The sequence below is a fragment of the Cervus elaphus genome, chromosome 14 (assembly GCF_910594005.1).
Source record: "Cervus elaphus chromosome 14, mCerEla1.1, whole genome shotgun sequence".
Taxonomy (NCBI): Eukaryota; Metazoa; Chordata; class Mammalia; order Artiodactyla; family Cervidae; genus Cervus; species Cervus elaphus.
Window position 1 is genome coordinate 42,132,104 of NC_057828.1, and position 16,730 is coordinate 42,148,833.

Here is a 16,730-nt window from a genome sequence, read left to right on the forward strand (position 1 = left end):
CACAGTGAAAATGCTTCCACCAAGCAAGTGTTTCTCTGGGTTTTGTGAGTTTGTTGTATGGGATTTGGAAGTGTCACTGAAACTACCAACAAAGATGTACCTGGATGTTACAACCTCCATTCACATTCTGCATAATTAGGATCACAGTGTTCAATATCAGTATTGGCTGGGGGCTGGGAAATTGGGATTGGAATTTCTCCTGGTCTTATTTGTGGAATCACTTGTGTCTACGTTTAGAAGGCCCTGACCCCAGGCCTAAGCGGGCCTTGGCCAGTTGGCTCCCTGGGGACCTCAGCAGCTGTTCTCTCTCTCAAGACCTCTTTTCTGACCTTCACTTTTGCCCAGACCAGCCCTGAGTGGAAGCACACAGCATGGTTTTATCGGAATGCGCAAAGGAAGGGCCTCAGATGCAAAAGTGCCCAAGGGCCCTTCCCTATTGCTGTCAGAACCAGGGTTTGCAGAGCCTAGGGGAAATGAAAAGAGGTTAGAAAACAAGTGCGAAATACTCTTAGCTCACTGTGTATAGTAACAGCTCCACTTCCTTCTCGGCGGGGACGGGGGTGGGGACTGCTTTGTCACTGAGACCCCTCCACTCATGGGGTAGAGTGGAGATGCTGGGAAGGTATAAAAAGACTCGTAGGAGACGTGGGTCCAATCCCTGGTCAGGAACTGAGATCCTGCATGCCATGGGGAAGGGCCAAAAAAGGCAAGGCACTTCCTCAACTTGATGTAGGGTGTCTACCAAAACCCACAGCTAACATCAGACTTAGTGAGGAAGGACTGGGTATTTTCCCCTGAGATCAGGGGCAGACCTGGATATGTACTCTTGCCTTTTCTGTTCACCATTGAGTGTTCATTCTAGTCAGGAAAATTAAGGCAAGAGAAAGAAACTGAAATTAGAATAAAAGAAATTAAAATTATGAAAACATAAAACCATATTTCAAATGATGTGATTTTATATATAGAAAACCCTAAGGGATCCACAAAACATTTACTAGAGCTAATAAATGAGTACAGCAAAGTTATAGGACACAAGATCTGTGTACAAAAACTAATTTTATTTCTAGGTATTAGCAATGAACAATCCAAAAATGAAATAAAGAGAACTATTCCACTTATAATAGCAGCAAAAAATGAAAATAGGAATAAATTCAATAAGAGAAAGGAGAAAATGATATATGAATGACTCATATTAAATGCAACTTGAGTTTGCTAAGATGGTATGTTATATCTATAACTTAGAGGGCAGTTTTGGGCATTGTTCTACATGAGACTTTCTTCCATAGGTGCAACCAAAAACTCTGATAATCCCAGATGATCTGAAACTATCCTTTGCAAATATTATGAATCATAGGTAAGTTAAAGATTTAAATCAGGACACAGATTTATATCTGGTTATATTCTTTTGGGGACATAGGATAGTGGGTTGAGAAATATAATAAGTAAAATGTTTAGGAATGCATAAGCAATGAGTTTCTTGAGTGGTTTCATTTTCTGGTTAAACTGTTAATACACAGTTAAACCAAAAAATAGTTGTTTTTACCTTATTCCCTAAACAACTATTAAAACTACTGTACCAACTGTAATCTTCCTTTCTACCTTCATAGGACCTGTACAAGGCATAGAATAGATTTGTTTAATAACTTAGAACTAAACACAAATTTTCCATGTAGATGACATATCTAATTCATAAGATATGAAAGATTATACATCATTTCTCTTGGGACTGGGACAGCCTCTGATATGTTGCAGTGACTAAAATTACTGTTATCCGTTCCTTTTGTTGTCATTTGCTGCTTTCTTACCAAGATCAAATATATCAGAAATAAAGTCCAGTCAAAGTTTGATTATTTGGATTTCGGGATTTTTTCCTGCATATTACTACCAGACAGGGAAGAAGAATTCAGTTTTCATTAAAAAAAAAAACAAAAAAACTCAAAACATGGAGTCACCCTGGATAAGGCACCAAGATAAGTGGACTTGCCTTGCAGTAGATGGTTGAAATGTAAGCCTACAGTGACCCTTACATATCCAAGAAGTTATATGTGATCTAATGACAATCATTAACTTGTTTCCTCTACAGAGAGCAATGATGTGGGAAAATAAACAGGCCCTTTTGTAACCTAGGATGGACAGTAGTAGATGTTATATTTCTCTGTATGAGTGCAGGGCCATTTGTACAAACTAAGATGTGGATTCAGATGCATCAAAACCATGTACTGGCCCAAGTAGACATGGTGGTGGAGGAAATGGGCATTTGAATGTGACAGGCTCCAGCACTGACATTGCACCAACTCTATACTTAATAAGTGCTCTTAGATCACAATAAATGTAACTCTCATAAATATTCTTTACAGATTTTAAATGGAAAATTGAAAAACTCAGGAATTTCTGAGCTAAAGTTGATTCTTCTATGAAAGAGATTTTTGAAAAGTTTTGACCCAATTTATTTATCTTGTATATTTGGTACTTTAAAGAAAGTCTCAAATCCTGAGTCATTTAATTTTTAAAAAAAAAACAAGGTCTTCTTCCTTTAAAGCTTAGAGTGAAGGCTAAACCAATTCTAAAATCACATCAATCCCAGTAGTATTAGATTGGTCATTTTTAGTTTTTAGTAAAATGAAGGAAAACACCCTACTCTGTTTGAGATTGAGCTTGTGTGACTATAAAGTAAGATCCTGGTTCTGTTTTTAGCTTATAATTTCTCTCCTCACAGTCTCTAAGTATCACTACACATATAGGCTGATGGAATTGCCTTTATTGAAATACTTTTAAGAGACTTCAATTATAGTCATTGTGGGAATTAAATGATGTTTGTTGATTGGAAGGAATGAAGGAAAGAGAGAAGGGAGAAAGGAAAAGACAGGGGAAATAAGTATAAGCAGATAGATATATATTTGTTGTATTATAGTGTAGATAGTTCTTAAACTATTGTCTTACAAACACCACCTTCTTGTTTGCCAAAAATGGGCAATTAAAGGTATTTTTCTTTTTCTTAGTCCCAGTGAATCCTTCAATGGCGATTTAATAAAATTAACTGGCTGGATTGGCCGTATTTTTAGTAGCAAAGTTAAAATAATCTTGAAAAATCTTTGTTGAAATAGATACCAGGAAATGAATGTAGAGGTGTAGTTTGCCCATCCAAGTTTACAGATTGGTCAATCTTTAAAAGTATAACAACTTAAAATAATGTAGAAATGGTTTGGGGCTTCCCTGATGGGTCAGTGGGTAAAGAATCTGCCTGCCAGTGCAGGAGATGCCAGAGATGTGGGTTCGATCCGTGGGTCAGGAAGATCCCCTGCAGAAGGAAATGGGAACCCACTCCAGTATTCTGCATGGAAAATTCCATGGACAGAGGAGCCTGGTGTCTACCATCCATGGGGTTGCAAAGAGTTGGACACGACTGAGCAATTGAGCACCTTTTGGTTGAGAGTCACTTCCAATCTTAGCTTCCAGGAAAAAATAGGCAGTGGTCAAGACATTTTCTCCAAGATTGGAAGATTGTAATAAAATATGCTCAATTTTGCACTTGAAAGGTAGATTGGAAGTGTTGTTATGTTTATTCTTAAGAACTGGAGGATTCTTTCCTTAATCCCTTCTGTTTTCAGACTGTACATGTTCTGACAGTGAAATAAAATACTTTTTAAAATGCAGCTTTTATCAAAATCCATGAAAATAGCCTTAAGTAAAAAGAGCTTCTGAAGTAGTGGTCTTTGACCAGTCATCTCACACTGTAGCCAGGTGGTCTGAACACCAAGTTAGCAGGTGCTGGGTTTGAGAGCCCATCTGTATTTTAAAATTTATAAAGACACATTCCTTTCTGCCAAGCCCTAGCCAAATCACTAATGTGTATTCTTGCTTCTTCCTATCAGAATGATGAGTCTCCATCTGCCAAAAGCCCAGACTGTACCCAAACGTTCTCGTGATGACATCCTAACAGGTTTGCCTTCTTTTGGGGGTACTTGCAGGGGGAAACATACCACCCTCATGGTAACAGAATGGAAAGTTTACTGCCTAAGATAATTACTGAATTTTTTAAATGAATTCCCATTCTCCATCCCTTCTCTTTCACGTGCTGCTTGTTGACCTGCTTCAGTGGGGCACAGCCCTCCCTTCCCTCCAGCCCTCCCCATCCCCTCTTCAGCCCTCACTTGGCCTTGTCCCTGGTGTGTTCCTTCCCAGGTCCTGTCTCCATGCCACGTGGCTCTGCCCCATTTAAAGAGCCCCCTAATCCACTTGCTGAAGAATGTCTATAGATAATTCCCTTCTCAGGCAGTCCTAACAGCCCCAATTAAGGGGAGAAAGGCTGTATGTCCCCACACCTCTGGAATGGCCTTACCAACCCCGAGCCCTCCCTCCCACAGGCTCCTTGGAACACCTGTCTTCTCCTGGCAGCTGCCCAGTGCTATTCTTACATTCACTCACTGGTAATAGAACAAAAGGATAGCAACTCTATCTCTGGCTTCAGCATTGACATAAGTCTTATCTTTCAGAGAAACCAATACAGGGCTGATGAAGGGGGGTGGGTCATTCTTTGGAGTGATGTAATTTAAGGGTTTGATGCAGCAGAGGCTGTCACTTTATGTCCGTATTTTCATCTGCTCCCAGATTACCTGAAGCCACTTTCAGTTTTTCTTTTGATACACACAGTAAGGAAAATCAAGATCACTTTCTTTACTTCATACTGATGGGAAAGTCTAAGCTCTGTCCTGGGAGGTTGCAGGGGAGTTAGAGCCAGAATTGAACTGAGAAGACATCAGAAAGGAAATTTGAGGACAGAAGGGGTATCTTGAAGGAGTGTCAAAAGGGAGGACCGGAGACTAAGGGGACAGCTGAGGTTAGGAGATTTCCACTCTAGTGGATCTCCAATCCCTTCTTACGTATACAGAAATATTGGCCTCTCTCCTGCCTGTCATTTAGCCAAAGTGGACTGAAGAGCCAAGAGTTAAGCACATCCTTCATGAAAGTTCCCCCAATCTGCCTGCAACCACCTCATTCTCTTGAAACCTCGTGAGTGCTGGGCGAATGAATGCATGCGAGGCTGGTTTCAGGGTTCTGTCTTACCAGCCGCACATTCATTTTGAATTTCCCTTAAGCCTGGATTTTTTTCAGGTCTGCCTCACAAAGGATGAAACCTACATGTGCGCACACACTCACATATACTTACATGCCCTTCCCTAAGCAAAAATATTTATTTTCTGATTTTACAGCACAATGTGATAAGATACTTCTCATGAATTTATTAACCCTGGGGATATATTTTCAACTACCAATATAAGAGCTAGACTCACTGAATGTAGATCACATTAAGTTCTCAATAGATATGGCTCTTGCCCATTGTATTCATCCAAGAACCACAGTCTTGGAGGTAGGACTTCAGAGAGTGCTTTTAGAGCTGAGACTTGGTAGATTGATAGTTGATTGCAGTTGCAACCCTTCTGAGTTGAGCTTTGCTCTTGTGTATGCTTTCTGAGGTTAAAAAAAAGGTGCCTAGGAGCAGAGAGACCTGGGTTTAGATCCTGCTTGCTAGACAGGTTTAGCTATCTTGTTGAAACTCTCTGGGTCTCTATGTTTCCACCTTTAAAACCAGAGAAGCATTTTGCCCACTCCCACCCCTGAGAGCCAGACACTCAGTACCAGCAGGCTTCACTTTTGATCGGCCCAGAAAAGCTGCTGACGCTGCCCCAGCCCCACTGGTTTATACAGCTTAGACGTGTCCCTGTGTTGGATAGCCTGTGGACATGCCGCAAATACCAAATGGCTGAGTCATCCCAGAAAACATCACTGCCAATGACTGCCCAACTCATTTTGTTAATCATGACAGTAATCCCTAGTATTTTTCTGGATTCAGCTAAATTTCATAGGTCCTCAATAATTACTAGTGAGAACTAAGTAAATGGAAAGAGCCTATCTCTATTAAGTGATGGGATTTCTTCATCTTGACTTTGGCCTTGAGTCCAGAGTTCCATAAGACTCACAAGCTCTTGTCCATAAACACTGGTGCAGCTGCTAACCACCTGACTTAAGTCTACCACCTGGGCTGGTCTACCACTCCACCAGGGCTAAGATGTGACACGAAGGGTTAGGATTAAGGAGATCTGGCTTCTGATTCTTAGTTTATCATGACCCTATACCTCGGCTTCCTCTTCATTACAGTCATGACACTGAACTGGTTTGTGATCTTCTGACATCTCTTAGCTGTCATTCACCTGGACCAAGGAGCTTTTCCAGGGACTGCAGGACACCAGTTCCCTTAGTCATTCAGTGACTTCCAGTGAGAATATACTATTTTAGGCACTGATGTACTCTCCTTCACAATGAGCGTTCACAAAAATTTTGAAGAAACCAACTATCTGTAAATAAACTGATAACCAAAAAAGAGGTCAGGATGGTAAGCATTTTAAGGAGCCCTAAAATAAATTATTTCATAAAATGAAGGTTCCTTTTGAAATACAAGTGCATTTCCCCTACTGTAGGCTTTCGTAAGATCACGTTTGTTTGTTTGAAGAGCAGAACCACACATGTGTCCCTGAAAAGTCTTCTGAGGATTGTATCCTCTTTTCCCTTTAACTCATGTTACAACTCCAGTTGCACTTTCTCTTCATTTATAATTTAGTTGGCAGTCTCTCTGAATATTTGAGTTTCGTTTCTAAACACTCTTTTCTGACCTCTTTCACCAAGATATGTAAAAGCTTAAGTGTGGTGGGGTAAGATGGTTTTGTTAGAGAGGATTTTCATGTGAATCTTGAATCTATTTTATAAGGTTGAGAAATACTTGGTGACACTGGTTATTTTGAGTGTATTTTAAAAATAGAATCTAAGGAGCCCTTCTCCTTCCTTCTTGCTCTGTTCTCCAGAGAACGTTCACTACAGACTGCCCATTCTGGGCCCCAGGACAGCTGTCTTCCACGGACTGCTGTCAGATGCCTACAAAACCCTGAAAGAGACACAGCTCTCTTCCTTGCCCAGAAAAGAACCAGTGGGCAAAGCAGTGAGTCAGTGAATGGTGGGAACTCATCACCTTCCAGATGCTGAGAGAGAAAGCCACCTCACCAAGTGAGTTTCTGACACTAGTGCCTTCACATCACTTCCTCTTAGTATGAAAAAGGTGACTCAATTTTGCCTTCCTAACCATTGTTAAAATTCTAGTTCTTACCATTATCTTCTCATTTCTCCTAAAGATAAAATAGTTTAATAGACATGATTATAAACCTGTGATGATTAAAATGGAACATTTGAGTGTCATTCATTTTATTTTGCTAAAGAGTCTCTATAATAGACAACAGTTTTCTGTGTCTAAGACATGAATTTTCTGTGAAAATCATTTCTTCTTTCAGGACAGAGGGCCAGAGATGGTTCCAGGAGGTCAGCATGATAAGAATAAAAGAGAGAAATGGTGGTCACCCTTCTGTCCTTATCTCAGTCAGTTAACTCTGATAGATGACAGAGGTTACTGGATTGCAGTAACTGGTAAATGGTAGGTGAAGATTGTGTGTTCATGTCACGTTAGGCTCATGGCTACCCAGGGCTTCCCTGGTGGCTCAGGTGGTAAAGAATGTGCCTGCGATGTGGGAGACCAGTGTTCGATCCCTGGGTCGGGAAGATCCCTTGGAGAAAGGAATGGCTACCCACTCCAGTATTCTTGCCTGGAGAAATTCCATGGACAGAGGAGCCTCGTAGGCTCAGTCCATGGGATCACAAAGAGTTGGACATAGGTGAATGACTAACACTTTCACTTTTTTCACTTTTACTCTTGAGGACAGAAAAAGTATTTGTCTTGCCTTCCTCATGTAACCTCCATTAGTGTCTGGAATGTAACGGATGTTCATCTCATCTGTGTTCAGTCAAATTCAAATCAAATGCTTCTATTCTGTAGTTTGGTTACTTTGGTTTGAGGATGTATATCCAGCTCTGTCACAGTCCCTGTGTGTGAGACAAAGGAAAATTCTAGGCTTGTAATATTATATTTGTGGGCACATATTCTCCATGCCCAGCTTCAGGAAGGCTCATGTAAAAAATGATCCCTTCCATTGCTTAGGAGGCAGTGGCCTTATGGAGTCCCAAGATCCTGTCCAAATGGGCACTGGGCCAACCTTTGGGAATGAACCTCTGTGCTGTGTTTGAAGAATGTAATTCAGAAGTCTCTTAACAGATGGCCTGGTGACCAAACTGACCTCATTTCTTGCACATGCGTGCATGCACAGAGACACTCACACAAACCCCCAAGCCGGAAAAGCTTGCTTGATTACCCTATATTCCTGGTAGGCTATGGATTCTTGGTTTCAGTTCATTTAGAGTTCAAGAATTCCAAAAATAGAATGCACTTCCTTTCAAATGAAGGCTGTATGCATGAATTATGATCCCATTTCAGATAGTTGTCAAAGGACGGATGAAAATGTTTTCTTATCTTTTTTCTTTGCAAATTAACATATCCAGTAAAAGGATCTGGGGCATGCATACCCATATGTTAGAGGAGGGTGCGTGCCTGCAGCACAGTTATTTAGAGCTTTTGAGGTAATCTGAATATTATCTACTTAGACAGATAGAATACATCCTAAATCTCCTTAAGAAGTCTTCACCTAGAATACTTGGGTGTTCCCCAAATCTCACTGAAAAGAATAACATGATGGTATTTGTTAGCATTCTAGCATGGTGACTGACAATGATAGTCTATATTGTGGTTCTTAACATTTTTGATCTTAGGAACATTTTGCACTCCTAAATGTTGAGTGGGTTATATTCATTGACAGTTATTGTGTTATAAGTTAAGATGGAGAAATTTTAAAACACAACAGTACACAAGTACACCTTCCAGTTTCTGTCAGAGTAATAATATTGTTACATGTCATGCAGCCCCTGGAAAACTCCACTGGACCACCGGGAGACAAGAAAAGAAAGGCAAATAACATCTCAGTGTCATTATGAAAATAATTTTGACCTCACAGAAATCCCAAAAAAGGATTTCAGAGACTCCAAGGGTCCCTAGACCATGCTTTGAGAACTAGTAAGGTGCAGGGTGTATGTACCCTTGCAACTTCAGTCTTCCAGGAAAAGGAATGCTAAGACCCTTTCACTCATCTACCTGAGAAATCTGGTCCCTTGGGAGAGATTAGAGAGACAACAACAGCAGGTTTGCAAAGTTTGGAGATATTAACTTTTTGAACATCTTTTACCTCTGTTTGAACATCTTTGACCGCTCTTTCCTCACATCATCTGTTTAACAACCTTAACTTGGTTTCTCAAATAGTGTCCTGGTGAGAAGAGGATAGGTTGACCAGTTGGCACAAGAACTCCAGTTCCCTTTGAACTCTCATTTTTCTATATGAATGCTTGTTAGCTTATTTGTTTTGGTTACTATGAAATCATTTCCCAGAATCTGAGGTCCAAGCCTTGACCCAAGGTGGCCTGAGCCTACTCGTGGTGTCCCATCAGCAGCTTTGCTGAACATTTAGGCAGCTGGTGAGCTTCCTTCACATTTTACTCCTGCAGCTATATCCTGTAATGGTCCTGAGGGCAGGTTGTCCTAGATCGGGAAGTCTAACCCTTGACCACTTCTCCACACAACCTACCCAATGCAGCGATTTCAATTTAAACTCACAAATAGATCTGTATGGATATTGCCTGATTTTTTCTACTGGTGATAATGTTTATAAGAAATTATCTTAAACATGCTTCTCTTTGTACCATGGGGGTTAAATGGTTGAGTCTACCATCTTCCTTGGTGCAATCTCTTCCTTACCTAATTGAATCCTTGGAGGTAATAATTTGGACTTGTCAGTTATTGTTTTATCTACTGCATGTTCCTAAGCTTCATCTACAAACCTCTCATAAATCGACCAGGATAATTTCTTCACAGTAAAAATCTAGTCATAATGTTATTCCTGATTCAAAGTCATGTACTGTTCGGATTAATTTTTTAACATGGATAATCTTGGCTAGATTTGTTTGTTTCAAGGCTAAAGCCTGATTTTTCTGTTTTAAAAATAAATGACTCTTGTTATAATAAAAATCCACAAACATGAGTCAGACTTACTCCTACTCTTTTATCTTCTTTCACCCCAACAGGGAACTTAAAAACCAATCAATCAGCGTAGTTGTTGCCTTACTGCCAGGATTGGAGAGAAATGCTATATTTAGGAGAATCTGTGAAAAAAATCAAGTATGTAACCCAAAGCCATTGTCGTCTCCAGTCCCTAGTTTAACCTTGGGAAATCCCACAGGCCTTTACTGTCTTCTACCCTCCTCAGGGTCACTCGTCTTTTCCCTGGCCCCTGACTGTCAAAGTTAATGTGAGGCCAGTCAGGGGCCTGTTGGCTCCTGGGCCCTGCAATATTAACACTGAAGCTGCCCATCTTCCTAAAAATGTCTAAGAATCATGTAACTCCAAAGAGTAGATATGAAACAGGGTTTGTCAGAATGGCTTTGTCTCCTCTAAGGAAGCCCTGTTGGAGTATCCTGCATGGGTGTAGTTCCTAGGTTGGGAAAGTCTGAGGATGAGGACGACCATACCCGAAAGAATACAGAAAATTTCCCAGAAGAGGAGGAAGCACAGACTTGTTTCTGTTAGTCAGTCTATGAACTACAGTCTTAAGACTCAAGGTTAAACTAGAATGTCTAGAAATAGATAAACTTAATCTCTAGAGAAAACCCAGATGGTCAATCCTGTTTTAGCCATGTCCCCCTCAAACCCACCTCAATTTAGCACCTTAGTAAGCACTGCCGCTGTTTCATAAGTATAATTCTTGTCTCTCTAGAAAATGTGTCACTTCATGAGGATGAGAACAATATCTCATGTTCCCACCATATCCCCATGGGAACTACTCACATTTTAGAGATACTAAGAAGGAAGAAAAGTTCGTTTCTCAATTGCTAAGCAAAATGAAAAAAAAGTAGGAGTTGAGATCCTAGTATTTGGGGCTCTGAGGATACAAAAGGTTTGAGTACTAAGACCCTGCCTTTGAGTAACTTATCATTTCAATTGGATAAATAACAAATGCATACACAAACGAAGAGCATGTGTACAGGCCAATATGGAAACAAGTGTGAGTTACTCTCTACTCTAACTGAACCCTGGTGATTGCAGCAATAATTCTCTCCTAGCACCAACCGTCCAGCTCTCTGGGTAGGAACAAAGATGCAATTGTGTGACTGTGTCAGGAAAGTTGGTCAGAGGAGAGATAGCCATATCCACCCACACAGGATGTTATCTCGCATTCTTTGCCGACTCTTTGGCAAGGCATTTAACTGCCTGGCCAGTGGAGTGCAGAATAGTAAAATTAGGCATTGACAAATGTTTTCAGTTTTGAGGAAGACTTGTTCCTAAACTTCTTGGGATTGGCCTCTGCTCAGTCCTGTGTCTCAGTGACCATCCTATGGGATGTCACATGGCTAGAGTCAGGAAACCCTTACAACCCAGATTCTCACATAGAGAAAATTATGTGAAGAACAAGATGTGTCCAAGCAGCAAGAGAGATACTGGTTCCCATGAGTTGGCTCTCAGGAGTGGAACTGAATGGGTAGAGAAAAGACATTAGCAAAAGGAGAGTTTTCATTTTTCTTTACTCTTTGAATTTTAAACCACAGGAATGGTTTCATTGACTCAAAAACAAAATAAGAGGAAATGAACAACAACAGCAAAAAACTCTGCAAAAGTTGCCAGGGGGCTTTCTAGCTTTAGAATGGAAACCTAATAAACCTATCAACATAATTAATTGTCTTCCTGACAAACAAGACAGTAGAGTCCTTGAATACCACAAAGTTCAGGCAAGCATCCAGGTCAAAGATAAATTTTATCTCTGACCTTTGCAAGTTTTGCTACTGAAATGCTAGTTCTGGCAAATAGTAACCAAGGTCTCATGCTTATGGAGTAACATTTTAAGGTTTTCAAAGCACTTGTCCCTTATTTTACTTTCAAGTTCACCAGTGTTCTCCTTCCATTAAACAGGAGTGGTAATGTTCCACACAGTGCTGTCCGCTTAAGAAACACAGTCCTTGCCTGGGCACCTCTGCAAAACTGCTCATTCTGTCGTAACAAGTGCATCTGCTGGTTTCTTTTATGGCACTGCCTGCATGGGACTAGTCTCTTGCATAAAACCTTGAAATATTTGATGAAATGACCATGTTCTCCTTAGTCTTATTATTTACTTGTTTATTTATATTGATGTATAGTTGATTTATACTATTTGGTTAGTTTCAGGTGTCCAGCAAAGTGATTCAGTTATATATACACTTTTCCAATTATTTTCCATTATAGGTTATTACTATGCTTTTATCATAGGACCTTGTTGTTCACCTTTTTTGTGCATAGTAATGTGTATCTTAATCCCATATTCCTAATTTATCCCCTCCCCTACCTTCCCTCTGGTAACCATAGGTTTGTTTTCTATGTCTATGAATCTGTTTCTGTTTTGAAAATAAGTTAATTTCTACTATTGTTTTAGATTCCACATATGAGTGATATATTTGCCTTTGCCTGACTTACTTCATTTAATAAGATAATCTAGGTCCATCCATGTTGCTGCATATGGTGCCCACTTCTCGTTTAACACAATATACCTAAGATTTTCTAGCAGTCAATCACCTCAGCCTTGTTAGAGTTAAGTCTAAAGTAGCAATTCCTCTGTGGAATCCTCTGCCTTCTGAGGGATGAAACTGGCTGCAAACCAAGCCATGCCAAGCCTCATCTTGGGTTTTCCTGGCTGAGGAATGCCACATGCTTGCTCCAGACACAGGCCTATGTTCTCTCAACCTGTTAGATGTTCAGGGTTATTAGCATGGGTCATGTCTTTGGAATGGGAATCCAGGGTGGGGCCATAAGGAGCCGAGCTCTGGCGTGAAACTTGCCTACCAGGATAGACAAGGCTTGGACGGTTAATGGTAGAAGGTAGGAAGGCAGACTAGACCCAAGAGTGTGGCAAGGTCAGTGGACAAATCTTCCAGCAGTCAGCCTGGGTGTTCTGGTCTGCAGTCAGAGCCCAAAGTGGAGGAGAGCAGCAGTGACCAGGGAAGTGGAGGAGGATGTATGAAGGAGGAAGGGCTCACTTGTAAATATCAAGGGCAGGAGTTCATCATCGTGGAAGTCTGGTTATCTGTGGGAAAGCCCCGTCACAGAACCAGGTTCAAAGGGCTGCCTGTGGAAGGGAGTCTGGCCAGAGCAAAACTAGAGGAAGCCCAAAGGATTCCCATAAGAGCATATCATGATCTATAGGGGAGGAGTAAGAAAGTGCATGCAATATTTTAATATTTTGCATACATACATATTTAAAATATTCTTGTTGTGTTAAAATAGATATAATGAAAGCCAATCTGAACAAAGTCATTTTAGCTGGTGAGGATGTACAGAAACTAGACTCTAGCTCAAAACTATTCTCTTTTGCATATTAGTGACTTTCAAGAGAGTTGTGAAGTTTTTATGTTAAATAAGAAAGAGGGCATCAGTTTCATATTGAGAAACTGTTGGAATGTAGAAGAGAAACATAGAGTCCAGTTCTGGGGAGGGCTTTGTTGCCCCCACGGGCAGTAAGTCAGCCCAGGACTTTCTTCCATTTGTTTGCTTTGCTTTAATTATTTATTTATTATTATTTTTAATTTTATCTACTTTTTGGTGTAGCAGTAATTTCTTCTCATATCCATTACAAGGTAGAACTAAAGAAACAGGTGTGACAAAATGATCTTATTAATATTCAAGCCTGATCTCTATTTATTTTTTTTTACATTTTTTGTAACTTATTTATTTAGTTTTTCCATTTATTTTTATTAGTTGGAGGCTAATTACTTTACAATATTGTAGTGGTTTTTGCCATACATTGACATGAATCAGCCATGGATTTACATGTGTTCCCCATCCCGATCCCCCCTCCCGCCTCCCTCTCCATCCCATCCCTCTGGGTCTTCCCAGTGCACCAGCCCTGAGCACTTGTCTCATGCATACAACCTGGGCAGGTGATCTGTTTCACCCTTGATAGTATACTTGTTTCAATGCTATTCTCTCAGAACATCCCACCCTCGCCTTCTCCCACAGAGTCCAAAAGTCTGTTGTGTACATCTGTGTCTCTTTTTCTGTTTTGCATATAGGGTTATTATTACCATCTTTTTAAATTCCATATATATGCGTTAGTATACCGTATTGGTGTTTATCTTTCTGGCTTACTTCACTCTGTATAATGGGCTCCAGTTTCATCCATCTCATTAGAACTGATTCAAATGAATTCTTTTTAATGGCTGAGTAATATTTCATGGTGTATATGTACCATAGCTTCCTTAACCATTCTTCTGCTGATGGGCATCTAGGTTGCTTCCATGTCCTGGCTATTATAAACAGTGCTGTGGTGAACATTGGGGTACACGTGTCTCTTTCAGATCTGGTTTCCTCGGTGTGTATGCCCAGGAGTGGGATTTCTGGGTCACATGGCAGTTCTATTTCCAGTTTTTTAAGGAATCTCCACACTGTTCTCCATAGTGGCTGTACTAGTTTGCATTCCCACCAACAGTGTATGAGGGTTCCCTTTTCTCCACACCCTCTCCAGCATTTATTGCTTATAGACTTTTGGATAGCAGCCATCCTGACTGGCGTGTAATGGTACCTCATTGAGGTTTTTTTTTTTTTTTCTCATTGAGGTTTTGATTTGCATTTCTCTGATAATGAGTGATGTTGAGCATCTTTTCATGTGTTTGTTAGCCATCTGTGTGTCTTCTTTGGAGAAATGTCTGTTTAGATCTTTGTCCCATTTTTTGATTGGTTCATTTATTTTTCTGGAATTGAGCTGCAGGAGTTGCTTGCATATTTTTGAGATTAATCCTTTGTCTGTTTCTTCATTTGCTATTATTTTCTCCCAATCTGAGGGCTGTCTTTTCACCTTACTTATAGTTTCCTTTGTTGTGCAGAAGCTTTTAAGTTTCATTAGGTCCCATTTGTTTATTTTTGCTTTTATTTCCAATATTCTGGGAGGTGGGTCATAGAGGATCTTGCCGTGATTTATGTCGGAGAGTGTTTTGCCTATGTTCTCCTTTAGGAGTTTTATAGTTTCTGGTCTTACATTTAGATCTTTAATCCATTTTGAGTTTATTTTTGTGTATGGTGTTAGAAAGTGTTCTAGTTTCATTCTTTTACAAGTGGTTGACCAGTTTTCCCAGCACCACTTGTTAGAGAGGTTGTCTTTTTTCCATTGTATATCCTTGCCTCCTTTGTCAAAGATAAGGTGTCTGTAGGTAGGTAGATTTATCTCTGGCAAGCCTGATCTTTAAAGTCTTGTTATTATAATTAAACCTTTAGGTCTAGGATCCAGTGGGAATCGACAGTGCTGTTTTTTGAAGCCCTTTGTGAAGTTCTACCTTGTATTCTCTGACTTGGCTGAGAACCAAACAAAAGAAAATAAACTTCTATTTCAGCAGGGACCTTTCAGTTATAAAAAATGTAAAAATATTTTTTCTTACTCAGGAAAGAAAGATAATTTTCTTCACTCTGTGGAATATTGGGTTTTAAAATCTTATTCCCGAGGTTTGAGAATCTGGTAGCTAGATATGGGCTGTCCCATGAGTTTAGGGGGGACCAGATGATCTTTGGTGACAGAGAAGAGCTGGGGTCACTCTTCAGTCTTTGGGTTCCATTCTGAAATGAAGATTCACCTGGACTATTCCTAGATTATTTAAATGTAATAGTATGTAAATTAAATGTCATTTACAGCAATGGGGATGAACCTAGAGATTGTCATACTGAGTGAAGTAAGTCAGAGTAGAAGTATCATATGACATTCCTTATATGCAGAATCTAAAAAGAAATGATACAAATGACCTTACTTATAAAGCAGAAAGAGACTCATAGACCTAGAGAACGAACTCACTCACCGTTACCAGTTGCAGGGTAATGGTAGTTAGGGAGTTTGAGATAGACATGTCCACACTGCTGTATTTAAAATGGATAACCAACAAGGACCTACTGTATAGCTCAGGGAACTCTGCTCAGTACTATGCGGCAGCCTGGAGGGAAGAGGAGTTTGGAGGAGAGTGAATACATGTATTTGTATGGTTGAACCTGGAACTATCACAGCATTGTTAATTAGCTATACTCCAATACAAAATAAAAAGAAAATATGTAAATTATCATAAAATAGAAATAAAATTCATAAAAGTAAATGTGTACCATTTTGAGCATTTTATATTACTAAGACTTTACTGCTTAAAGAATTTTACATAAGATAAAATGGGAATTTTTTCCCTTAGATTTAAATAAAAAGGAAAAAGAAAGGGATGAGGAAATGGAAGAAGAAAAGAAGTGAGGGGTTCTGGACTTACAGAGATGCACAAAGGACAGGAGAAATTTTTCCATTGATTTAAAACATTTCACTGATCTTGTTGGTTCTAGCAGCTGTTACTGTTTATGAAGATAACACAAGTGAATGAGTTTGTAACCAGTTCATAGATATGGTTATTTAAAAGTTTTTGAATCCAATTTATTTAAGCTAAAAAAATAATCATCCATTTTTTCTACTCCCCATCACCTCTTGTCTCTTATAACCATCAATCTGTTCTCTGTATCTATGAACTTCAGTTTTGTTTTGGATTTTTTTTTCAGATTTCACATTTAAAAGAAAAGATATCATATGGTGTTTGTGTTTCTGATTTGTTACACTTAGCATAATTCCCTTGTGGTCCATTTATGTTGTTGGTTTTGTTCTTTTTATGGTTGAATAATGTTCCATTGTGTGTGTTTGTGTGTGATTTCTTTATCCATT

General features: G+C 39.7%; 1 protein-coding gene across 1 annotated transcript in view; it reads left to right on the top strand.

Moving 5' to 3' along the window:
• The window catches only part of C14H1orf105 (chromosome 14 C1orf105 homolog), a 71,386-nt gene that overhangs the window by 13,728 nt on the left and 40,928 nt on the right, over positions 1 to 16,730 (top strand). Inside the window, exons 6-9 of the mRNA XM_043922894.1 lie at positions 1,287 to 1,354; positions 3,873 to 3,940; positions 6,858 to 7,056; positions 7,338 to 7,477. Of these exons, the coding sequence (XP_043778829.1) occupies positions 1,287 to 1,354; positions 3,873 to 3,940; positions 6,858 to 7,003 (282 nt within the window). The 3' untranslated portion in view covers positions 7,004 to 7,056; positions 7,338 to 7,477. The remainder of the gene's footprint in view (positions 1 to 1,286; positions 1,355 to 3,872; positions 3,941 to 6,857; positions 7,057 to 7,337; positions 7,478 to 16,730) is intronic.